We start from the raw sequence: 27,011 nt of genomic DNA, 5'->3' as shown, positions 1-27,011 counted from the left end.
ATTCCCATGAAAAGCATGCATGGAGAAAGGATGAATACTACAATAGATATGTGATTGTAGGGCAGAATGCAATATATAGAAATACTATATACTGAGTTGGAAAATAGGAATGTCGATGAAAATGCAGTAATTTTTATCTTGTCATAATGAAAATATTACTTCCTCAAAAAAAAGCTTTCCTGTTTACACTCTAATGACTCATCTGTCGCCACTACTACCAGCAACTACTCGCTAACACATTAATTCTTCCAGTTAGCTTCTAACAACATATAAAAGGTTTTGATTAATTGTTTATGTGTTAATCTATGTACTGTCCCATAAAAGTTGAACCTACAAGAGATGAGGGATATTATCTCTCTTACCACTATTATCTTGAATATATAAGATATTATCTATCTTACCACTATTTTCTTATATACTTAAAACAATATCTGCCTCATTATAGATACTTTATAAATACATGCCAAATAAAATGATAAATTGATATATATAATACATATCTATGTACATATATACATTTCTTTGTATTAATTAAAACTTTTGAGGCTCCATATGTACCAGAGTACTGGTATTTCTACCTCTGTTATACCAAGTAATTCTCACAGGTCTATGGACCAGACAATATTATTACTACTTTCTTGAAAAGAAATATGAAGCACAGAGAAATTCTGTGGCATGTTCATAGCTACATAGGTAGCAAACAACAAAGATGGGATGGCAAGAATAAAAACCCAGGGTTGTCTGATTAGAAAGCCCACGTTATTTACCACCAGACTGTATTTTTGACATCAACACTTAGTATCTTTCCATCATATCGCATCAGAAAAGAAAGTAGGTAGCACATGAAAGTATTGCTTCTAATTGTATTTATTTTTGCTCTGCAATGAAAACAAATGTATTTAAAAATACCGTATGTTGCACAATTCCATATATGGCACAGGATACAAATTCGGTTAAGATATAAGTCTGCTCGGGAGAAGGTGGGAGAAGGGAAAGGAAGAAGAAGATATAGAAGATGAATCTGATTCTTAATATGATTTTTACTCCATCTCTGCTTTTACTCAAATGATAGCTGGTGCAGATGCAAGGACAGACTGTCCTATTTCAAGGTGCTGTCTATGGGGAGAGGAAGAGAAGGCCAAGAATCTCTACCTCCTGAAGGAAAAAGCACTTTGGTCCCCATAGGTGGGCGAAAAAAGAAGTTAAATAAATGAGAGGAATATTATACAGGGGAGCAGAAATGTGTGTTTTGTGTGGAGGCCTCATTTTAGCAATACCTTTTTTACTCTTCTGCTTCCAAATCTTATTTGCCAATGTAATGCCTTTATAGAAAGTTCTTATAATGAATGAAAAACTTTCAAGTGCTGTTGCCTCATTAAATGCGTTATTTATTTATTTAACTTCTAGTACACTGATAAAGAGCCAGGGAAATGAGTTGTTGAGTTCCAGGGAAAAAAACTGAGAACATACTTTTGAATTTATTATCTCTCTATATATACACACACAGTTTATAATTGGATTACATATAATAATCATATGAATATGTCTATCATTATCAGAGTTGGACTCTGGTACTTTCTCCTGTGGGGTTCTTGTGTTACAGTCAGCACAGATTTCGGGAGCATTTTTCTGTTGCTCTTTTGGCAGCATCAAAGCTCATTAAGTGGAGCAGGAGATGCTGTTTCTGCCGTGTGAGAATTTGGTGGCAGCACTAACACAACCTGTGAATCAATCAGAATGCCATAGGTGAGTCACCCAAATAACCTCAGAGTGCCCCTTTCCTGCTCACATAAAGTCAGCATTATTAGAGTTTACTCTTTTCTTTTCTGAATCATTGTCAAGATCAATCTTGTGGGGCTTCTCAGTCGTTCTCTAGATCAGGCCAGATTTAGGACACAACATTCAGTGATCGCTCTTGACCTGAGTTGCTGATGACCACTTTCCTGGTCTTGCAAGTGGATCAATCTTATGTGTGGATAGTGGTGCCCAATATGTTGAGTAAGCCAAGGTGTCATGAAAAATATGGGGCTCTCCTTCCAAACCAGGGTGTTCATGCTGATGACAGCAACATACCCAAATCATGATTTGCTGGTTATGAGTAAAGCATTTGCAAAAACCACACTGGCCCAGAATAGCAGGGATCATCACAAAACGAAGAAAAGTTCTGGTTATTCTTCCTCAAACTCAGTTTGACATAGGGTTGGCGGAAGAACCGGGAAGAGATAAAGAGCTAGTCATCATATGCCCCCAAACCACTGCTTTTTGGAATTCACATCAGCAGATCAGAAAACAACATTCCCCAGCTCCTATGCTAAGAGCTGAAGGGAATATAGGCTTAAATATTATGACATGAAAGTTACTAGGGCATTTGCCTCCATGTCCAAATGTTTTACTTAATGAAAACAGAAAGCTTTACTCAAGGAAATTATAGAATTATTGGTAATTGCTGAGAATCTCTCAATCTTGGGTTTTGCAATGCAAAATCCCACTACCAGAGTTAATGTGCTATAGTCAAATTCTCTTCTGTGAGGAAGGGCTGTAGGGAAGTGGGATGTGGTGTTGCCTGTGAATCTCAAAAGAAGACAGAGAGGTACAAAATGATGGAGAAGGGCAACAGAAGAACCATCTCATCACACTATGATTATTTTATTATTTGGCTGTTGGTTTTGTCTGCCTGTGGGCCTTTGGGTAATGAAGCTAATGGGAAGCTGTTGGGGTTTATTATACATTTCCTCATTCTGAAACCCTGAATTCTTGGAGGATATCCCTCCCTGTTCTTCCTAGAGCCTCTTTCTTGGTCTCTTCTCTCCTTCCATTCCCCACTTTCCTCTCAGTGTGTGATATTCTTTGGGCTTGGCTGCCAGGAGCATCTAATGCAGGTCTTGGGGTAAGAGAGTGAGCAGGTGTGCACAGACTGAAAGAGAAGTCTGAGATCCTGACATTTCTTCCCTATTCCAGGAAAAGTTGTAATAGGATAATGGAATAAAATAAAATACCCTTTGGGGACCTTTTCATTTTGAATTATTCTTGTATCTGGATTCAGAGGTTATGCCCTTTAATGGAGAACGGAAAGTGAAAAAGAGTTCTAATGTAGCTGTTGTGGGAGGCAGAGTTCTAAGGTGACACTTACTGACCCCTGATGATTCCCTCCCCTCCAGTGTGAATGGAACCTGTGTATAAGATGGGATACAAGTCCTGTGTGTAGGTACTGACTACCTGACTTTCAGTTTATCAAAGAAGGGATTATTCTGAATAGACCTCACCTGTTCATGTGAACCCTTTATGAAAGGATTATAGCATTAGCAACTGAATTTCCTGCTGGTCGTAGAGAAAATGTACATTGTCCTGAGTTCTCCAACTGAGAGGAAATGAATTCTGCCACATTAGCATGGAAGAGAATCAGAAGCTTCAGACAAGGCCACGGCCCCAGCCAACTTCCTGATGACAGCCTTGTAAGATCCTGAGTCAAGGACCCACTTCAGCTGGCCCAGACTCTTGACCCATGGAAACTGAGAGATAACGAATGTGTTCTGTGTTAAGATTCTAAGTTTGTGTAATTGATTATGCAGCAATAGAAAACTAATACAGACATCTTCAAATGAAGGCCAATACTCACCCCACCGGGGCTGCAACACATCACTTTACATCCAAAGGCAGAGAGGGACACAGCAATGCAGAATTCCAGCACACTTAAGAGGAGCACCAAGCCATCCATACCCTGGGAGAAAACTCATACCGAAAAAATGTGAGAAACGGAGATGACAGGTGAAAACATTTACCAGTAACCACAATGTCACAAGAGGAAAAGCACTGGCCGGGAGTCAGGAAACCTGCCTCCCAACTGCAGCCACACCCTTGACCAATTCTTGATCTGCTGAAGTAACTTCTCACTTTTTCACTGACAAAATAATCGCAGACATTTATTCCCTAGTTCAGTACTTTCAAGTGCTCTAGTGCGTAAGAAAGATGAAAGTGCTTTAAAAAGTCAGGAAGGCAGTATAAAGACCATTATCATCCTAGTCCTACTGAGTACTAGAAGTTCATATCATTGACAACATATTTTGATTCCACGTCTTAGTGCTTGTAAGCAGAGTAATGGTCCCCCAGGGAGGTCTGCTAATCCTAATCTAATCCTCAGGTTCTGGGGTTTAGAATGCAGACCCGCCTGGGGGAATCATTGTTCTTTTTGTATAGCAAAAAGTATTAAATTTACAGATGAAAGTAAGGTTGCTTATTAGCTGAGATAAGATAATTTTCCTTGATTATTCAGGTGGATTCAAAATAATGACAGAATCCTTGTAAGTGGAAGCAGGAGGCAGAATAGAGTCCAAGAGAGACCTGAAGATGCTGCATTGCTTGATTTGAAGGTAAAGGATGGGATGACAAACCAAGAAACACGGGCAGCCTATGCAAGCCAGTAAAGGCAATAAAACTTACCATAGCCTAATCTTCAGAGAGGAGTACGGCCTTGCCAATGCCCTGATTCTAGCCTAGTGAGACCCATTTTGAACTTCTGACCTCCGGAAATATAAGATAACCCAACAGTGTTGTCTGGAAACACTAAATTCATAGTAATTTGTTATAGTAACAGTAAGAAGCTAATACAACAGTGAACACAAGTAGATCAGTCTTTATTCCATCACCCGAGAGCACTGATTTAGGTCTAGTCCTCAGCTAAGAAAGATGGTCAAAATTTGGAGAACACTGGGCAGTACACTGATTTCTATTAATTTCACCCTGGATTGACACAGGGATTATCTGGTTTAAATATTCTCTTTTTCTCTTCATAGTGAGGGATAGTCCCTCTGTTGTGGAAGAGCCAATAGACCAAGAGCTCAGGATATGAGTGATGCAGACTTAAGGAGACCTTGAGAATATGTGCATTCATTGCTTATTTATTTTCTGGTGCCTTCAACAGACGTAGTGACCTCTCGGTTTCAAACACTGTTGTAGGCACAGAAGATAGAGCAGCAAACAAAACAGACAATTCTCCTGTCTTCATAGATTTAACATCTAGAAGGGTAGACTAGAAGATGGCAAGCTTTCTATGAAGGCCAGATCATGTACATTTTAAGTTTTGCAGACTGTAAGGTCTCTCTCACACATGTTCAAACCTGCTGTTATCACAAAAGCAGCACTACACAGTATGTAAACCAATGGGCTTCTTTATTTTTTATTTTATTTATTTATTTATTTATTTATTTATTTTGAGATGGAGTTTCACTCTTGTTACCCAGGCTGGAGTGCAATGGCGCGATCTGAGCTCACCGCAACCTCCGCCTCCTGGGTTCAGGCAATTCTCCTGCCTCAGCCTCCTGAGCAGCTGGGATTACAGGCATGCGCCATCATGCCCAGCTAATTTTTTGTATTTTTAGTAGGGACAGGTTTCACCATGTTGACCAGGATGGTCTCAATCTCTTGACCTCATGATCCACCCGCCTTGGCCTCCCAAAGTGCTGGGATTACAGGCTTGAGCCACTGCGCCCAGCCTAAAATTTTTAAAGAAAATTTCAAGATAGCAACAGCAGAGCATTAGATCAAGCACAGGGCTCTTTCAACTGTGAAGACCTGAGTAACCGCACAGGTCCCATGCCCAGGAAATCAGCCCTATGAAGCCGGCCAATTCCAGATTTTGTTTCTATCATTGTGCCCTTAAAATCTATAAATGAAGAGACTGTCATAAACTGAAAATAAAGTTCTTCTTCAGGATAACAGTAGCAAATAAGAGGGGAATTAGAAACAAGAAGTTGTAGAATCTACTCTTGCTTTTGCCAATTTCTGAGTGATCTTGGAAGAATTTGTCAAATGATCTGAATAGGATTTTTCTTATTTTGAGTGAGTGGCAGGAAATAAAACTGCTTACTCTAAAGAACTTTAGGAATCTCAAGGGAAGTGAATTAGTTTAGCAAAGACACCTCGAGGGGTCATTTTGGTGTGACTGTATAGCCCACTAAACTATGTAGCATTAGCTAGGAATGAAGTAAACAGAGTGCAACTGATTCTGCTTAGTAGGTTAGGAACAATGTTGAGTGTCCATGTTTACCTGAGGGAAGGACACAATGAGGAGCAGAACTAAGCAGCAAAGCGAAAGGCTGAAAGTTCATATACAGGGACAGTAACAGAAAATTTGCTGGTGTTGAAAATTGCCAATAGGATTTTCCTTCCTCCCTTTCTCCCTCTCTTTTTCCCTCTCTTTCTCCCTCCCTCTCTTTCTCCTTCCCTCCCTTCCTCCCTTCCTTCCTCCCTTTCTCCCTCTCTCTCTCTCTCTCTCTTTCTCTCTTTCTTTCTTTTTGACAGAGTCTCTCTCTGTTGTCCAGGCTGAAGTGCAATGATGTGATCTCAGCTCACTGCAACCTCTGCCTCCCAGGTTCAAGCGATTCTCCTGCCTTAACCTCCCAAGTAGCTGGGATTACAGGTGTGCATCACCACGCCCAGCTAATTTTTGTATTTTTAGTGGAGACTGGGTTCACCATGTTGACGAGGGTGGTCTTGAACTCCTGACATCGGGCGGTCTGCCCGCCTTGGCTTCCCAAAGTGCCAGGATTACAGGCATGAGCCACCAAGCCTGGCAACACCTTTTAATAATAAAGATTTATTTGTGCATTTTAGTCTGCTGTGATGTGCTGCAAGAACTCCTCCTCCTCACTCCTACCCAATAGCCTAAAATGTCAGGCAGTTTTACTACCTACAGAATATTGTATAAGTGGTATTTTCAGAATAAAGCAATTAGGATAGCACTGAGATAAGAACAATTGGTACAAAAAGTAGTAAAATTCAGAATGAAGGTTGAGAATTTTCCAGGAGCTAGATGTTGAGGATAAAAATGGTTAACCTTGCAAGAACACCCAAAGATATTGAAAAGGGAACTGAGTTACTCACCACTTGTAAAATACTGTTCAAGACAATTTTGCTTCATTATTAGAGAATGTGGACTGGCATCTTGGCCCCAGTTTTAGTAAGGATAATAGTACATACTGAATCAATGTTTTAAAATTTAAATTGAAAAATTTATATAAAATACCCAGCACAGTGACTATTAATGAGTAGGTATCCTGTAACTGTAAGCTTTCTTCCCATTGTGCCTCATTATATAAAGAAGAAGAAGAAAGACATAGATGAGACACCTACCTAACTCCTAAATAAAAGATTATTCTATTTCTCAATCACTCCAACTTCCCAATGTCATTCAGCAATTAGGGATTAATTATTGTTGCCAGAGCCAGCACTCCCCAAACTTCCTCCTACAATGATATCCCATGAAAAGAGGCAGCACTAACCATCAGAATGGACACAGTCCCGTGACAGTCATTTGACTCGTAGTAGTAGTGACAGTAAGGGTGATGGAATGAATAAATATCCAAGCTAAATGCGTTGATTATGATCCCTGATACGGCCAATACAGAGCTGGTGATATTCATTCCTAGACTACCTCGGACCTAGAAAGGAATGAAAATCAATTAAACAACAGCATCCTCAGATATATCTACATGAATCACCAATACAGAGCTGGTGATATTCATTCCTAGACTACCTCGGACCTAGAAAGGAATGAAAATCAATTAAACAACAGCATCCTCAGATATATCTACATGAATCACTTTACCCCCACCATTTATTTCTTACTGCAGTCTATCTTTATCTTGATTGTTTCAATAGTCTTCTAACTTATCTCCTTAGAGTGGTTTCAACTCTAATCTCTTGCCAAAAAATAAATACAATCCCATTATTCCCCAGCTTAAATTCTTCAGATGATTCCTATGGGTACATGAGATGACCTCCAGATCTCTTCAGCAGTGTTTCCAATGTCTTTTGCACATTAGCGGGACCGCCCTGTGTGTGTCCTTCCCTGCCATTCCTTGCATCTGATGCCTGGTTTCTTATCATTTTTTTTAAATGCTGTTTGCCTCTCATGCCTCTCTATCTTTTGTATATTATCTCTCTCAGAAGCGTATTGTTTTCTGTACATTCTCTTCTCACAGGTAAAGGTTAGGAGGCTTTCAATAAGAGCTAAAATTGCACAGCAAAGTGTGAGGAGCCTAGTGTGGCTGCAGCTGGAGGAGACACAAGGCCAGATTTGGAAAACCCATATTTATCATGCTTCAGAGTTTGATATTTATCTTTTGAATAAACAAAACTCAAATATGAACTTGAACTAGAAAAAATATTTATTGAGATATGGGCTTTTGCATTTTATTGGCTTTATGAAAGGTAACTTGGCATGAGAGTTACATTTTAAATTTGCTTCTTCTTATGTAATAAGCTTATTGTGAATTTCTTTTATTGAAAACTCAAATACAGTTGGAATCTACATTTTAATCAATCAGTCAGTAAATATTATGCCACACCAATGCTTGGTGTCACTGTCATGGACTGACTCTCATGCTGCAGGGTTTTGTTGAGTAGTCCCACTTCTCAGTAATTCTCTATATCTATATCTGAGTAAATCTCTATATCTCTATAACAGATTCACTCAGCAAGGGCAAGATTCCCTTCCTTGCCAAAATATTACTGTCTTATGGCAGTAATTATATTACTAGCCTGATTGCAATTTTTGAAAGATAGATACTAGTAGGTAAAATGCACAATTGCTTCTGATTTTTTACAAACAAAGAAACAAAACTCATTTTGTACCCTAGCAGAATACATTTTTTATCAATCTTTTCTTTTTTTGGTACCAAAAAAAGAAAATATTACTCACCAGGCCTTTTGTAGTTCTAATTCCTGCTGCAACTGACAAGGATCCTGAAATAATAAACTGGGAATGAGAGAAAAACTGAAGGTAAAACACTTTTAACAAGTATTGGAATTCATAACTTACTTTGAAATCAGATAGATAGGTTAAATCAGACTGATATTCTTAGGAAAGAAAACACAAAAGTTTGCATATTATTTTCTCTTTTCCCGGAAAGAACAGGGAAATTATACCAGATAAATCCGTGGGAGAATATATCAAGCTTTTCAAATAACACCTACCTGAAATGATATTAAAACTGTTTGAGGGCACTAAAAGATAGTCTCCAAACTCCTGACACAAAGTAATTCTTACATGGTACCAAAAGTGATGATGATATTTAAATGAACAGTACTCTAAAATTATTCTCACTTAGAATATTTTGTTAAAGTTATAAGTAAAACTGTAGCAAAAAAATGTAAATTCACAATTAGACAATGACTAGAATACACTAGTTCATTTAATTCCAGCAGTAGGGCAATTATTTTTCATTTAACTAAAACAGCTAGTCAAGTTGGTTGGCCTCTCTACCTTAAAATATTCAATTCTTTTTTATTTGCTTTTGAAATTTGATTTCAGATGATTCAAAAATTATATCTTAATATAAAAAATATTAAACTAACAAAAAAGCTCAATACATTTATTTAACTTACTTCCAAATATCCAGACATAGTGATGATTCATGTTATCTAAATCACTGCTGGAATAAAAACACTAGAGGGATTCACCCATTATATGATATAAAATACATCATGACCATTTGGGATGCTTCTTCAACTCTACAAACATTTTTAATGTTGAAATATTCTAATTTATGCAATTAATGAATTTAAGAAAAAATTACATGCTAGTTGCTATTCATGTTTGCAGTGTTGATAGGATAGGACATTTAATACAATTCAACATCATTAGCAACTTCAACATGACTGGTAAAATATAAAGAATTATACTTTCTGTAATATGATAGAAATCTGTTTCAATCTAAAAGTCTTGGTTGTGTTCAATGATAAAAGAAAAGTAGGACCATTTCATTAAAGTCAAAATCAAGATAAAGATAAAGACTATTATATAATAAATACTATTCTGGGTAAATTAACCAAAATAATTATATAAGAAAAACAGTTGAAACAAATGGTTAAAACTATTCTTATTAAAGTATGAACAATATATATTGCAAACATCCAAAAATATGAATGAAAAAGTACCATAAACTATTTTAAAAATTCAGTAAGTCGCCTTGGAAAAACATTTTATACAGAAATTATTTATACATATTGTAAGTGTATATTTATGTTTGTGTATTTGAGAATAAGATTGAATAAGAGGACTTCATTTACCACAGGAAAGAATATGTATATAGTATCTCAGAGGAAAAAATTTAACAAGGAATGTGCAACATACAGGAATAGAACTGAAGGGTCCAAAAACAAGAGAAACTTGCGACTGGTTCTTGATATTGATACTTATACTGTATGAGGGAGAAAAAGGAGGCACTTTACAGATGAGGTCTGGAAAGAAAGGATGAAAGAATAATGGAAGGTGGTACAGAAAATGTTTCATTAATTAAGTAAAGGCTCATTTAAGGCAATGCCTGCAAGAGTCTGCGTGATGTCTCAGTGGAAAATGGTTCCTGCAGTTCCTGGCAATCTACTGAACATGTATGGAAGATTTGCACCACATAAGCTGGTTTTCAATGTAATCTTGGAAATGGAAATAAAAGCAGAAAACTAGGTGGTTAGATGCATGCAATTCTGAAAATACACTGACACTATTTGAATCTTCATTTCTGTGCCAAGTAGTTGTGATCTTGGGCAAGTTACTTAACCTCTCTTCATCCATAAAATGATGACAATGAACAATCAGAAGTTTTTGGTAATTGTTTGAAATGAAAATGTACGTATAAAGCACTTAGGAGAGTGCCACATGATAGTAAGAGTTTAATAAGAGCTATTATTGGCATTAGTAATTTGGGATACATAAAGTATTGAGCAACTTTCCTGAAGTATCTGCTCTTCCAATCTCGCACTTCTGATGCAAACAGGTGAAGGGGAGCTAAAAGCAAGCTCTGTTATAAAACTTGAAAATATCTCATTCTCACTGTCAGAAATAAATTGAAACCCTGTAATGCTAAAATAGATTCCCTGATTCTAACATAAATCCAACTTATAAATTTTATTTTTCTCTCATCAGTGGATAAAACTTGGTATTTTATTCTGAATTTTACTCTCAATTTGCATTAAAACTTCTTGTGTTTTCTCTTGTAAGAAGATTTTAACATTTAAATTCCAATTCTAATTTTAATTTAATATTAATAATAGTTTTAATTAATTTAATATTAATTATAATAATTGTAGTTATTTTATTGAACTTATGAAACAAAATGTATCAAATACAACTTCATTTTCTAAGGTAATAATTTCCTGAGTTTCAATAGTCAGTAGACTAGATGTTAAAAACTGCTTGTGTACCAGCCACATCTCCTCTTTTTCCTGCTCACTGAACCATCATTTTGTTCAGTTTCTCATGTGCTAAAAGGTAGGGTAGACTCCTCCCAGCTACAGAGGAGCTTGATTAGTCCAAGCCAATAATGGCAAGTTCATTATTTTTGCTGATAGTTGATTTGGGAATATGTTTGGGAATATTTACCAAAAGTGGGATGTGTCAACCATCTCCCTCTGATATGGTCTGCTAGTGGTCCTGTATGAAATCCTCGTGCCACTGAATGAAGCAGTCCCAGAAATGATAAGCCGCAAATCTTGTTGTGAAATCATCAGTGCTTTCAATGTTTATGACATTCTGGTTTGGGTCTTTGGCAATGTGCTGCTGTAATATATCTAACTGACATATATAAATATTTAATCTGCCCAGCTTTAATATAATACTATATTATTATTACTACTTTAAATATGATAAAATTGAATAAAAAATGGTCAGACACCACTCTCAAATTTACAGAATTATAAGATACAGTTAGACTAGGACTCCAAAGATCAGGATATTGACAACTACGTTACGTTATCTTCAGTTACATCAAAATATACTCCACTTACCATCAGTGACCCCCAAATTGTGTACCCAATATACACAGTAATAGGGCGAGGTCCATAAATGTTAAATGCAATACACATCATTGTTATTCCTATGCTAAGGGTCATCAGGGCAATCAGAATCTGCACAACCTAGAAATGATGAAGAAAGTGAAAACTGATTATCCACCACAAAAATGGTGCTTCCACCACCAGAGGTCATATCAATGTTACCTCTCAGGATGTCTATCATTACCAATAATTTCAAGGTTAAAAGAGTATGCCAGAACCATCCCAGAAGTGCTTTTCTGATACCTATGATGCTGCTTCTCCCACAGCTCACTCAGAGAACTGGCCTAGGAATCAGAGAGCAGTTATTGTGGCAAGGGGAAGTAACCTGAAGAAAGGAGAGTACATACAGGGGAAGAAAAAAAGAAGAGCAAATATATTTTCTTAAGGTCGAGGGTATGAAGACATGAGAATGAGTACACAGGGAACTAAAAATAGCAGAGTAAGAGTACCCTTATCCCATGGCATTCAAAAGGTTCAAAAACATTTAAACAACTTATCACAATTTGTGGGATGTAGTGAAAGCAATGTGTACAGGAAAATTTATGGCATTGAATGAATATATTAGAAAATTATGTTCTAAAATCAATCACCTGAGAGTCTACCTTAAGAAACTAGAAAGAGAAGAGCAAATTAGACTCCAAATAGGCAGAAGAAAAACTAGAATAGAAATTAGAGCAGAAATCATGAAATTGAATGAATAGACAAATCAATAAAATCCAAAGCAGTTTTTAGAAATATATGTATAAATAAAATAAAGCCTCTAGCCAGGCTAAGAAAAAGAAAGAGGACACAAATTACTAATATAAATGAAAGAAGAAACATCACTACAGTTCCCATAGAAATTAAAAGGATAACAAAATGATGCTATGAACAATTCTATGCCCACAATTTGATAGCCTTGATAAAATGGGCAACTCCTTAAAGACAGTTTGTCAAAACTCACAAAAAAAGAAATAGACACTCTGAATATGCCTATAATTATTAAATAAATTGAATCAATAATTAATAAATTTCCAAAACAGAAAGCATCAGATCTAGAAGGGCTCAGTGATGATTTCTACCAAACACTTAAGAAAGAAATTATACCAATTATTAACAGAAAATAGAAACAGAGGAAATACCCCTAACTCATTCTATGTAGCTAGCACAATCATCTATCAAAAACCATGAAAAAACCTTACCAGAAAAGAAAACTGCAGATCAACATCTCTGATGAACAAAGGTGCAAAAATCATCTACAAATATTTGCAAATGAAACTAACAATGTATTTTAAAAATTATGTACCATGACTACATGGGATTTATCCCAGGTATGCAAAACTGGCTAGACATTAAAAAATTGATTAATGCAATTCATGATATCAACAGGCTATAAAAAAGTAAAATCAAATGATTATATTAACAGATGCAGAAAAAATATTGAACAAAATCCAATGCCTGTTTATTATAAAAACTCTTAAAAAACTATTATAGAGGAGAATTTCTTCTGGTTGATAAAGGATATTTATTAAAAATCTACAGCTAACTTCATACTTAGCAGAGAATCCTGGAACTAACAAACAATTATATTAGGTTTATAGGATACAAGGTTAATACAAGAGTCAATTACTTTATTATGTACTTATAATCAATATGTAAAATTTTAAATTAAAAACATAATACCATTTAAATTAGCACCGCTAAAAGTGAAATATTTAGGTATTGGTATTTGGTATTTGTTAGGTATAAATCTAAAAAAAATGTACAAAATCTATAAGAAACTACTAGCTTTGATAAAACTCACTCATAGGCAGGTGATGAAAAATGAGAAGACATGGACACAGAAAGGGGAATACTAAACACTGGGGTCTATTGGGGGGAAAAGGGAAGGGCCAGTGGGAGGCGGAGGTGGGGAGGGATAGCCTGGGGAGAAATGCCAAATGTGAATGAAGGGGAGAAGGAAAGCAAAGCACACTGCCATGTGTGTACCTACGCAACTGTCTTGCATGCTCTGCTCATGTACCCCAAAACCTAAAATTCAATAAAAAATTTAAAAAAAACAAAAAATAAAGGGAGAGATAGTCTATGTCCATGGATAGGAAGACAAAACATTGTCAAGATGTCAGTTCTTCCCAACTTGATTGGTAGATTTAATGCAATCTCCATTAAAATCTCAGCAAGTTATTTTGTGTATATTGATAAACAGACTCAAAAATTTATAGGGAAAGGGAAAAGACTTAGAATAGCAAACACAATATTGAAGAAGAAGAAGAAGGAGTTGTAGTACCAACACTACCCAATTTTAGGACATACTATAAAGTAATAATAATCAGGACTGTATTAGCAAAGAAATAGACGAACAGATCAATGGAATGGAATGGAAAGCCTAGAGATAGTCACACAAATATAGTCAAGTGATCTTTGGTATTGAACTAAGGTAATACAATAAGAAAAAAAAGACAATCTTTTTAAAAATAGCACTAGGCCAGGTGTGTTGGTGCATGCCTGTAATCCCAGTACTTTGGGAGGCCGAGGCAGGTGGATCACCTGAGGTTAGAAGTTACAACCAGCCTAACTAACATGGTGAAACCTACCTCTACTAAATACAAATTTTAAAAAAATAGCTTGGCATGGTAACACAAATAACTTGGCATGGTGACACATATCTGTATTCTGAGCTACTTGGGAGGCTGAGACAAAAGAATCACTTGTACCTGAGAGGCGGAGGTTGCAGTTAGCTGAGATCAGACCATTGCACTTTAGCCAGGGCAACAAGAGTGAGACTCCATCTCAAAAAAAAAGTACTTAAAAAATTTGATATCCATAAGTAAAAATAAAACTTAGACACATACCTTATATCCTTCACAAAAATTAACTCAATATGAATCACAGACACAAATGTTAAACTAAAAATTATAAAACTCCTAACTGGTAACATAGGCCAAAATCTAGATGATCTTGGGTTTGGTGATGATTTTGTCGATACAATACCAAAGGCACAACCCATGAATTACGGAATTAATCATCTTAATTTTCATAAAATTTAAAAAAATCTGCTCTGCAGATGAGATTGTCAAGAGATGAAAAGACAACCCACAGACTGGGAGAAGATATCAAAGGATCGTTATCCAAAATACACAACAAACTTAAAACTCAACAATAAGAACATAAACGTCCTCTTTTAAAACTGTGCCAAAGAATTTAAGAAAACACCTTACAAAAGAAGATAAACAGATGGTAAAGAAATGCATGAAAAGATGCTCCACATCTCGTGTCACAAGAGAAATGCAAATTAAAATGATGGGAGTCCACTAGCACCTGTTCGAATGGTAAAAATCCAGAACACTGACACTACCAACTGCCGGAGATTATGTAAAACAGCAGGAACTGATTCACTGTTGGTTGAAATTTTTCAAAATGACAAAGTCACATGGAAGACAGTATGGCAGTTTCCTGCAAAGCTAAACATACTCTTACCTACAATATAACAATCATACTTACCCAAATGAGTTGACAACTTATGTCCACACATAATGTGCACATGGATATTTATAGCAACCTTACTCATCATTTCCAAAGTTTGGAAGCCATCAAGATGTCCTTCAGTAGGTGAATGCATAAACTGTGGTACATCTAGACAGTGGAATATTATTCAGTACTAAAAATAAATGAGCTACAAGCCATACAGAAACATGGAGGAAATTTAAATGCATGTTATTAGGTGACAGAACACAACCTAATAAAACCCACCTATTGTACAATTCCAACTATATGACTTTCTGGAAAAGGCAAACAAACTATGGAGACAATAAAAGATTAGAGGTTTCCAGAGATTGGTGGGAGGAAAGGATGAATAGACAGAGCACAGAGAATGTTTAGGGCAGTGAAACTACTTTGTATGACACTATAAAGGTGGGTGTATATCACTATACCCTTGTTAAAACCCATAGAACACACAACACAGAGAATGAACCCCATTGCGATTCATGTACTTTGAGGAATGGTGTGTCAGTGCAGGTTCATCAATTGGAACAAGGGGGTACCACTCTAGTGGGGAGGTTGTTAATTAAAAAGCTATGCATGTGTGAGGGCAAGGGGCAGATGGGATGCACCTTTACTTTGCTCTCAATTTTTCTTTAAGCCTAAAATTGCTCTAAAACATACAGTGTATTTTAAAATAATTATTCATACATTAAAAATAAACCTAGTCTGTGCCAACATAATATATTTTATGAAAAATAACTATATCCCCCAAAAATAAATAATATGAAAAAAGGATCCAAAATATTCACAATGACATTTTCCCAGTGGTTTAAAGATTGGGCTAGTGATAAACCTATATTTAATATCTTTCACCTGCCCTACTCTGTCATTTTGTAAATCCTTTATTTCTTTTAGGCATGTTCACCTGAGACTCCAGATAGAAATGCTCAGAAAATAGATTTTTTCATTCTCTGAGCAGTAGGCTAAGAAAAGGTGCCAGAAAGAAATAGTAGCAATATGCATCTGTTTCAGCTATCAGGAAGACCTGAGAAGAGAGCTCAGATTCAGCTATCAGGAAGTCCTGTGAATGGAGTGTCAGCTAGTAGTGTCTAAGTGGCCTTTTCTTTTGCTGCTCTTCCATGCCAAGTTTAAATACAATTATCATGGATGACCCACAACCCTAGAATAGATCTGAAGCCAATATATTGCAAATATAACTCAGTGGGAAGCATGTTGTGATAGAATATAGTTTTTCAGATGAAGGGCCTGAAAAGTAAATGATGTTTCAAGGGCTGGCTGCTGTATTCTGAGGCTGGTAGGACAGTGTATTTGGCATTAGGTCTTAGGAAATATGAGTTTACAACACCAGTGGTCTTTTCCTAGATTTGCAAGTGACTTACCCCAAGGACTTTGGGTTCCCCCTTCAAAAACTTCTCTTGCAATCCTTTCCACAAATATGAATGTAAGACAGCCACGTTTCCCAGCTGGGGCACACCAGGGCCAGCCCCTGGCATGGCCTGTTCCATTCCTTGCATGGTTGTCATGGCAGCAGAAAAGGTGCTACAGTAAGAAAGAAACGTGACTTAGGATGAAGTCCAGGAAATGACAAAGGAAGGACATGACACTTTGGGGCAGGTTCCTCCCTAAGGACAAAATCTGGTCTACATTCCCCTCGTATGTCTAAATAGCTGTTAGAGCCTGGGAAGTGGAATAGGCAACACATTAAATGTCGGGGAGAGAGGGAGAAGCTTCCTGTCATATGATATCAAGGTGTTAGAAAGTCCTGAAGAGAGGGACATGTTGACAGAAGTGAGGTAAACATGTTGGACCTTCAAAATTAGAGAAATTTCTTTAAGTTCAAATTCCAAGTCTGCTCAGATTTTATTTCTATCCCTCTTACTGCCTAGTCCCTTGATTATAGCCAGTTCCCCATGAAGGATTACTTTTATAATAGTAACAAGCTACACAAAATCATCTGCCTTCCAATTTATTATATAGTATTGTATGGTTCCCCCTTTTCTAATCAAAGCACAATTAAATTCACAGGGCTGAAAATATTATTGAGATGTTTCATGACTCACTTCCATAAATTCTTAGGGAAGTGAAGCTTGCTAATGTCCTTCAAGTAATAGTTAATTTTGATACCATTTATACTCCATTGAAACCCCATAAAAGTCTCACGTTTGGAGATGTCTGCCCTTTTATTGGTAACATAAATGAAAAAAAAAAGTGTTGTTATACTTCAAATTTGCTGTGTTGAGAAAAAATTAAGACTTATTTGAAAAAATTAGCATCCTGTATTAATTTTGATACATCAATGGAAATAAATTATTAGCAATCTAACAATAAAACTGATTAAACTCAGAAGGAGGAGGGTGAATTTCAGAGAAAGATAGAAAAGTTAAAATGAGACAACAAGATTCTGGAGAGGATATGGAGAAAAAGGAACACTTTACACTGTTGGTGGGAGTGTAAATTAGTTTAACCATTATGGAAGACAGTGTGGCAATTCCTCAAGGATCTAGAAATAGGAATTCCATTTGACCCACCAATCCCATTACTGAGTATATACCCAAAGGATTATAAATCATTGTATTATAAAGACACATGCACACGTATGTTCACTGCAGCACTGTTTATGATAGCAAATACCTGGAACCAACCCAAATGCTCATCAATGATAGACTGGACAAAAAAATGTGGCATATATACACCATGGAATATTATGCAGCCATAAAAAATGATGAGTTCGTGTCCTTTGTAGAGACATGGATGAACCTAGAAATCATCATTCTCAGCAAACTGACACAAGAACAGAAAATCAAATGCTGCATGTTTTCCCTCATAGGCGGGTGATGAATAATGAGAACACTTGGGCACAGGGAAGGGAACAACACTCACAGGGCTAGGTGGAGGGGGAGAGGGGATGGGAGAGGAGGGACAGTGTTGGGGGAGGATGGGGAGGAATAACACCGGGAGAAATGCCTGACATAGGCGATGAGGGCAGGGGAGGATGCAGGACATGCACATGTACCCTAGAGCCCAAATGCAATAATAAAAGAAAAAGACAAATATAGTAAATAAAAAATGTAAATATGACTGAAGTAGTTAAGGAATTAAATATAAGAATGTAACCAAAAAGTTTATGTTATCACTTTTAGAAAAGTTCAGAAAACAACTTGGACAAACAGAATTAGAACTCCATTTTGTTATGAAAGTGGGAAACAACTAACATTTCTATAAATCAGGTAAAATGAGTGTTAAAAACAAAGATTACATGAGGATAAATTTGGGGGAAACTGTAGACAGAGTATGAAAGAAGTGGGACACCATGGCCAGAGATTTCAGAGTATACTTATCAAAGATGAGAGGCTCCCTGAGGTATATAACATAAATTATTGTTTATAATCCTGAGAATTAAATACATAAGTTGATAACTGTCACTTCCCTGGAAAAGTATAGTTCTGAGAATCATCAAAGTCAGAGAAATTACACTGAAAAGCCACATGTTTAGAAAGCAATCAGTCTCGAAATAAGTCTTACACTGGATTCCATAAAGAAGGAAGTAGATATTCTTGATACAACCTCCAAGAAGTCCCACAGAATAGGAGCATCTGTGTGTCTGTATCTATAGAATATGTAAAGAGTATGGATAACTTGTTCAAATAAAAATGAAATCACAGAAATGAAAAGTCAAAGATAAAGTGCAAAAAGTGACACAACATATTTGCAACATGGTCTCAAACAAATTTCAAATGTAATATAATGTTGACCAAAAAAAATTGGCCAATGTATTGTATTTATTTTTACTTTTTTGAGACGGAGTTTTGCTCTTGTTACCCAGGCTGGAGTGCAATGGTGCAATCTTGGCTCACCACAACCTCTGCCTCCTGGGTTCAGGCAATTCTCCTGCCTCAGCCTCCCAAGTAGCTGGGATTACAGGCATGTGCCACCATGCTCAGCTAATTTTTTGTATTTTTAGTAGAGACGGGGTTTCACCATGTTGACCAGGATGGTCTCAATCTCTTTACCTTGTGATCCACCTGCCTCAGCCTCCCAAAGTGCTGGGATTACAGGCGTGAGCCACCACACCTGGCCAATGTATTAAATAACAAGGAATAGCTGTAAATAGAGTTAGTCAACTGGAAGACAAATTTTAAGAAATCACCAACAGTTCTATAGAGAAACAAGAAAATGGTCATAATAGAAGAGAGTTAAAAATATTAGAAGTGTACAATTAAAAGGTCTAGAATATGTCTGATTAGAATTCTAGAGAATGTCACCAAGATGGCCAACTAGAAGTTACTAACCCTCATCACCATCAACGCACACACACACGCGCGTGCACGCACACACACACACACACACACACACACACACAAATGAATAAACTATATTCCAACCAAAATAACTGAAGAAGAGCACCAGAAAACAGCAAAGGAGTCGCAGAAATCTTGTGGAGCACTGAAACCCAGGATGGCTGCATGAAAAAGGAGATAAAGCATATTTCTTACACCACCCCTGCCCCCAATTAGCACCAGCTCTGGTTCAGCAGGTCGTTCTTCCTGCAGGGAACAGGTAAGTGAGAGGACCCAGCAGCTCCCATCACCACCACAGACACCTGCAGACTTACTACTGGAGACACTCAGAGTCTTCATAGGCTCTGAGCTCTGCTGTAAGAGCTAACTGAAGTCCACATGTCTGTCCTATCTCAGAGGAGGTGCTGACACTCTTCCCTGGCCTCCATGACCTGAGCTGCTACTGTGCTGCCCCTTCTTGGAACGGAATCACTGCTAGATGCATTCTGCTTCAGGAGTAGCCACTGAACCCCTCCATCTCTGAGGCTTAACCACCACTGTAACACGCATACCTGGTAGCCATACCTGAGTCAAACTGCTGCCATCTACTCTCTACCTTCTGAGGTCAGACTGCCATGGAACTGCTCCATGCCCCCATCTTAGTCACTGGTGCACCCTGGCCCTCCAAACTCAAGCTGATACTGTGTGCCACTCTCTGGGAACACATAGCCTTGATTGAGCTATGTCACACAAACATCCAGGCAAAATAGCTGCAGTGCCTCCATCTCCCTGGAACTAACTAGTCCCTTGGAGTCCATGCTTCTGAGAAACACTGGCTCCCCAGGGGGTCATTTCTGCATTGCTTCAAGAAACCTGAGGATCAAGCCACAGACAGGCCTAGTCATTCCTCAGGCCTTGCTGCTGCTACATTCATCCTTACAGAGCCTGGGATATCGCCATGCCCTCCTATCCGAGGGTCTAGAGTTACCACTATATGGCACCCCATCCCCCAGGGTTGGAGTTGCTGCTGTGTCCGATTGGCTCTGGAACCCAAATTTCAACTGTAACTTGCTCCACAGAGCTGAAGTCTCCAAAGCACCCCTCTTTCCCTGGAGCCATGCTGGTGTTGTACACTGACCCCAGAATCAGTAACTATTCCATCCCTGCCCTATGGGCTTGAGTGACTGAGGTATGTCTCAGTGTCACAGCCTCATCATTGTGGGTAATCTGCATCCAGCCATGTCTCTGTGAGTGAACCTGTGCCACAGCAGTTTTGCAAGATCCTGAGCCTAGGACCCCAGCTCCACAGCCACTGTAATACTTGTGCCTAAAAAGTGCAAGCTGTCAACCTCGATGGCAACCATGTGGTGTTAACTCTACAGACTCACAGACTGCAAGAGCTATAGGTGCATGGCTTTCCCCACCTAGTTTTAAAGGATGTCACAAATTGCTCTGGGAGTGGAGCCACTTCAAAAAGCCTCTATCAGGGCAATGCTGAGTGGGAATACGGGGTCAGAGCCAACACAGAGAGTCCCAGTTAGGGATATGCCTAGGGGAGCCATGGGAGTGAGGCTACCTTTGAGATCTCAGAACTACAGGACCACTAACACACAACTCCAACCTAACAGAGCTGAAGCACCAACTGAGTCCAGCAAAGATGTGGGTATAGGGCTATCTGAAGGTCCCCAATCAGTGTCCCCAGGATTCAGGACATGGAGTCAAAGGAAATTATTCTCCAGATTTAAAGCTTAATGCTGTTTTCTCGGCTAGGTTTTGGACTCACTTGAAACCAGTTAGGCCCTTTTCTTGCCTAGTTCTTTCTTTTGAACTGAGAGAGTCTATTCTGTACCTGTCCCACCGTTATATTTTGAAAACAAATCACTTGTTTTGATTTCACAGTCTCACAGCTGGAAACATTTGTCTCCAGATAAATCATACCTCTAGTCTCATCCATATCTGCTTCTGATGTGACTCAACTTAGAATGTTAGAAGTGATGCTGGAATGGGTAAAAATTTTCAGGCTATTGAGATAGAATTATTGTATTTTGTATGTGACAAGAACTTGAGTTTGGGAGGGTTGTGGATAAAATGCTATGGTTTCAGTGTCCCCTCTAAAACTCATGTGAAAACTTAATTGCCATTGTAACAGTATTAAGAGGCGGGACCTTCAAGAGGTAATGACATCAGGAGACCTCTACCTGCATGAATGGATGGATGTCCTCATCATTGGACATGGTTGGTTATCACAGGAGTGGACTCCTGATAAAATGATACATTTGGTCACATGTCTCTGCTTTGTGTGCTCACTTCCACCTTCCTCCCTGGGATTACCCTCACCAGAGGTTCACACCATGCATTGCCTTAGACTTCCCAGCCTCTAGAACTATAAGCCAAATAAAATTTTAAAATAAGTTGCCCAGTCTTCAATGGTCTTTTATAGTAGCAGAAAAAAAACATCAAAAATTTAGGAACTGCTTGTAGAGTTCTGAATAATTTCCACATACTATTCTTGCACCACTTTACTTTTTTGAAAGAGAACTTTTGAGAAATACTGGATATCTTCTATTTAGATCTTCTAATGTTTGAAATAAAAATTACCTTTTCTCCCTTCTGGGACAGTTGGTAAATTGTCAATTTATGGGCTTTTTATAATGACATTAAGCCTAGATGGGGACAATTCTCCCAAGTTTAACAAAATTTGAGAGTATGAATTAAACTTAAGACCAAAAATAAGCGCTGCTATTCTATTTTATCCCTTTGCTCCATATCTAAATTTTGTGTTCTGCTCAGGGGTTGCTAAAGTGTGCAGATATGTCTGAATATATCTACTCAATAACATGTAAATGTAACCTACCTCATAAACTCCATTATCATTGGAACAGAGACTGCAAGAGGAAGAGGAGGGCCTCTCGTCCCACCTCTGTATAGTCTTGTATCTAACTCATTCCATGATAGCAAAAATAGAGGACAATCCTGACTCTTCTGACCAATCTTTGAGACAGACTGCAAAAAAGAGGAAGAGTCAACCTCTGACAACATGGCATCATGAATAACATGCTGTCACCAATTATATAGACCCCTCTCCTCTGCTTTTCTACTTATCCCAAGACTGGAGCAGGTTGAAGCGGGGGCGTGCTAGAAATAAAGTCCTCTCCAGCATTTCGTTAAGTGGCAGGAAGTGTTAGAGGAGGTTTATGTTTTATACTTCAAGCCAGAAATGAGTAAGTGAGAGTAGGAACACTGATAAAAGTATTTAATATGTACTTAGCGTTTATTAAATAACATGGATTGGTTTAAATGTTTTATATGTGTTATTTCATTATCAAATTCCCCTAAGAGATATACTCTATTATTCACAGGACAGAATTACAGAAACAGAAGATCAAGTAACTTGAGTAAAGAGTGCCAGAGCCAAAAATTAAATCCAGGTGATGGAATTCCAGAACCCCTTTGCTTAAGAGGATCCACTACACTAGTCTGGTGAATAGAAGATCTCCTCTGTTTGCACAAAAATTTGTACAGTGAATTTTCTTAGCAGTATTATCTATAATAGCCAAAAGGTGGAAACCACCCAATTTGGAATAAGTTAGATACACGACTATGTAGAGGTGGGCCAAGAGGCCCTATTTTTGCTCTTTCAGTCTCTGTTCCAATGATAATGGAATTTGTGAGGTGGGTACATTTACATGCTATGGAGTAGGTATATTTAGACCTATATGTACACCTTAGCATCCCCTGGGCAGAACACAAAATTTAGATTTGGAGCAAATGGCTAAAATAAAATAGGTCTTATTTTTCATCTTACATTTAATCCACATCCTCTAATCTTATTACACTTGGGGGAATTGTCCCTCTCTGGGCTAACTTAAAATCATTATAATAAAGCCCATAAATTGACAATTTACCTCTCCAGAAGAGAGAAGAGCTAATTTTTATTTCAAAGCTTAGAAGACCTAAACAGAAGATATCCAGTCTTCCTCAAAATTTTTCTTTCAAAAAAGTAAGGTGGTGCAAGGAATAGTAAGTGGAGATTATTTCAGAGCCCTACAAGTAGTCCTTAATCAAGAGTGGCAAGAGTTAAATGTAACAGGAACCCTAAGAGGCTTATGGGACTGCAAATGTCCTTTTCTTGGTGGAAGGCCCAGAAATTAACTTCATTGTCCATGTTAAAGATCCGGAAGCTTAAAGTTGGGTATTGTGGCTCACTTTGAGAGGCCAAGGTGGGAGGATCTCTGGAGCCCAGAATTTCGAGATCAGACTGCGGAACATGGCAAAACCCCATCTTTACACAAAATACAAAAGGAGCTGGGTGTGATGATGGGCGCCTGTAATCCCAGCTACTCAGGAGGCTGAGGTGGAGGCTGCAGTAAGCCACGATGGCACATGTATACTCTAGCCTGGGCAACACAGTGAGACTGTGTTGCCTTCTATTGTCTACCCTCTATGCTCGATCAATCTCATTCTAATCCTACAGAACCATTTTTCAATTTATTTCTGTGTATTTCTCCCATCTTCTCAAGGCAAGCCATTATCCTGTATTTGTCTGAAGTATTCGTTATAGCCTCTGAATGTGCCCTGTGTCCATTTGTGGCTTTCGGTAGTCAATCTACCACTGACTTTGTAACCAGAATGATCAAATACAAAAACGATTGTGTCACCCTGCCCTTTAAAAGTCTTCCTTTGCATTTCATCACCCTTAGCACAAAGTTAAAATTTTTAATGTTGATAAAACTCTGCTACTTCAGCACAAATCTATTGTCGTAGACTTAACTCGAATGTCTCTCCTTTTCATTTTTAAAGACCCAAGTATATCTGACTTATTTAAGTTGTTCCAAAGAGGTAATTTTATTTCTATATTGAGACATTTGCAAATATTGAACCCATTTGTGGGAATGTTTCACCCCTCCCCGTGGCCACCTTGTCAGAACAAAAACAAACCCACCACATCATCTAATCTTCTCACACACTAACATCATTGCATGGTCTCTGTCTTCTCTCAACACCATTTTCCCCCTTCCCCACCATTGCCCACACGTGGATTAATCAACCTATGATGGTAACTAAGGGTTTAAGCAATCTATATTATTTCCCTTTTACGTCACAGAAGTCAAAGTTATTTGGAAAGTAACTAACGATGATTCTTCTTATTCCATCTAAATGTGTACTTTATTCATCTTTAATGTAAGGGAACCTCTGTCTCAATCTCTTAGACACAGCTTCAGACTGAGAATTTAGGAAATGTTGGGTCTGTCTTGTCAAATGCACTAGTGGTTCTCCCTGTGTTTAGTGTTTCTCTCTTAAGACTGTAAGTTTCCCCAGGGCAGAGCCGTTATATCAAAATAAAACTTATAACCCACTTAAGCTTTTCCATGATTTTTTGGTGACATAGGTCAGGTTCTGGTCATTCAAGGCTGGTGCTTTGGCATTCTAAGAAACTCTGGTCGTAAACTCATATAACTGCTCCCTATTTTTACACCACAGAAATTCAAATCCATGTGTTACTTACTTATGGCAGATAAAGTCCCCCAGGACAAAAACATGTGTTAACCATCCAGGGCTCGACATCTCTATACTCAAAAAAATTTTTAAACTGCTGAGAATATTGGAAACATATGAGGGACATTTCTTCTGGGTATGAGAAGAATCTAAACCTTGGTTTTGTCCCATCACCTATATGCCTGAGGCTCTTGACAACAACAATGTCTTCCCCAACCCCCACCGGATAAAGAGGTGGGGGGATCTAGACCACCCTTCCCTCTTCCATTGGCCTCAATCTCCGTGTGGATCAGCAGCAGCACCAGTCTCTTGTTTTCTCATTTTTATGTCACCACCTGCCCCATGGATCACAATTGCAAAAAGAGAACATGAGGAGAGTGGAACAAATGGCCATCTTTTTTTTTTTTTTTATCTTGGCAAAGTTATTAAATAGACTAGAAACCTAAAATGAGGCCTGAACCTGGATGGTTTTTGGGAGGATGATGGGGAAGCAGAAATGCTGGCACAGGGAGGGAAACGGCCTGGACTAGGAAACAAGAATGCTGGGTTTTTTGCTCCCAGCACTTTTATTAACTTGTGTGATTCTCGGTCCATTATTTCCCTTTTCTGGGTTTCATTTACTTCATCTGGGGAAAGATTACAATGGCTATGACTATATACAAGCTTATTTCTTATCCCACGAATGCTAAAAGTCTGCAAGGTGTTTTTCATTAACAAATTTTCTCATGAGCAGCCTCAGTTTACTGCCTGGGTGCCCCATGAATAGTGCCAAAGACCACTGGGGAACTAGATAGAGCCACAGCCCCATGTACAAGGCTGGGGACCCTGCCGGTGCCCTGCTCCATGTACACCAAATTCTGCACGTGGTAGATATTTTCTTAAATCTTAAATTCCAAAAATAACCAGTCAGGGACAGAATAAAGACAGTGGAAGAAGGACATTAACAGTAGATGAGGTAATTAATCAAAAGTTTAAAATACTGCTTTCTGTGTTGTGATATTCTGAGGACTTGGGGAACAACAGTAAGTAAAACAACCTCATCCAGCCTCCAACTTCAGTGTTTAAGACACTTTTCTAACTCCCATAGACTGTAGCAAGGACTGTTCCTCATCCCCCGACCAAATGCACATTTAAAGGTGCCCTCAACCCACCCCAATCCTGAATATCAGCTTGAGTCATGAGAAGTGGCTTCATTTTTTTCTCACTCCGCTCCCGGAAATCCTAAACCCAGGAAATAAACCATCAGCCCAAAAGTGTAGGAAGGCAAGTCCCTGGACCTACCTTTCTTCAGGCCTGCAACGTCCACCGTAGGTCTGATGTGCGCAGTGCTCTCGGCAAGTTCCTAAAATTTCTTTGGTTCAAACACTGAACTTCCCCACTCTACACCTCACTCAGTTTAAATCTGCATTCCTCTTCTAGCAGATGTTTGGAAACTTAAAGGCTGTGTTGAGAGTTTCTGAGAGGCACAACTAGTTCCTCTTTTATATCGGAAGCATAACTGATTTTGTGTTCCCAATATGGGTGGGGATGTCTATTCTGAAATTTGCTGAAAAAGCAGTGACTGCCTGATACAGTCTTTCCTATGAAAATAATAGGGCTAATTACTGTGGATATCAGTGGTGGAGGATCTACTGTATGCCAGCCTCTGCTCAAAGGTCATTATATACACAAGTTAAGTAAATGGTATTTTGTAAATGCCCCTCTTCACAGTTTCACATATTCCACAGTACTCTTTCGGGAGAACTATTTTATTACACTGGTGCAAAAGTAATTGTGGTTTTTGCCATTATTTCATGGCCAAAATCACAATTACCTTTGCATCAAACTTAATGCACACAACTTAACTGTTTTGTTTACATGAAATCCCACCTTTAGAGATTCATCATGAGTGGCCATAAAATACCAACACACTGGTTGTATGGCAAT

General features: G+C 38.1%; 2 protein-coding genes across 12 annotated transcripts in view; one reads left to right on the top strand and one right to left on the bottom strand.

Annotated features, from left to right (window-relative positions):
• Positions 1-27,011, top strand: part of MS4A6A (membrane spanning 4-domains A6A) — a 269,396-nt gene that overhangs the window by 165,313 nt on the left and 77,072 nt on the right. The window lies entirely within an intron of this gene.
• Positions 867-26,496, bottom strand: MS4A4A (membrane spanning 4-domains A4A). 2 transcript variants are annotated; one of them, XM_009008239.6, is made up of 7 exons: positions 26,367-26,496; positions 16,692-16,851; positions 11,782-11,910; positions 8,699-8,755; positions 7,278-7,436; positions 3,617-3,718; positions 867-1,721 (listed from the first exon to the last, which is right to left on the bottom strand). In XM_009008239.6, the coding sequence occupies exons 2-7, from the start codon at positions 16,833-16,835 to the stop codon at positions 1,650-1,652; spliced, it is 663 nt and encodes a 220-aa protein (XP_009006487.1). In that variant the 5' UTR covers positions 16,836-16,851; positions 26,367-26,496; the 3' UTR covers positions 867-1,649. The 2 variants fall into 2 exon arrangements, with proteins under 2 accessions (XP_009006487.1, XP_078197261.1); XM_078341135.1 differs by lacking the exon at positions 11,782-11,910.

This window comes from Callithrix jacchus, chromosome 10, assembly GCF_049354715.1.
Source record: "Callithrix jacchus isolate 240 chromosome 10, calJac240_pri, whole genome shotgun sequence".
NCBI lineage: Eukaryota > Metazoa > Chordata > Mammalia > Primates > Cebidae > Callithrix > Callithrix jacchus.
Note: the sequence above shows the minus strand (reverse complement) of the source record. Positions and strands in the feature narration are given on the sequence as shown.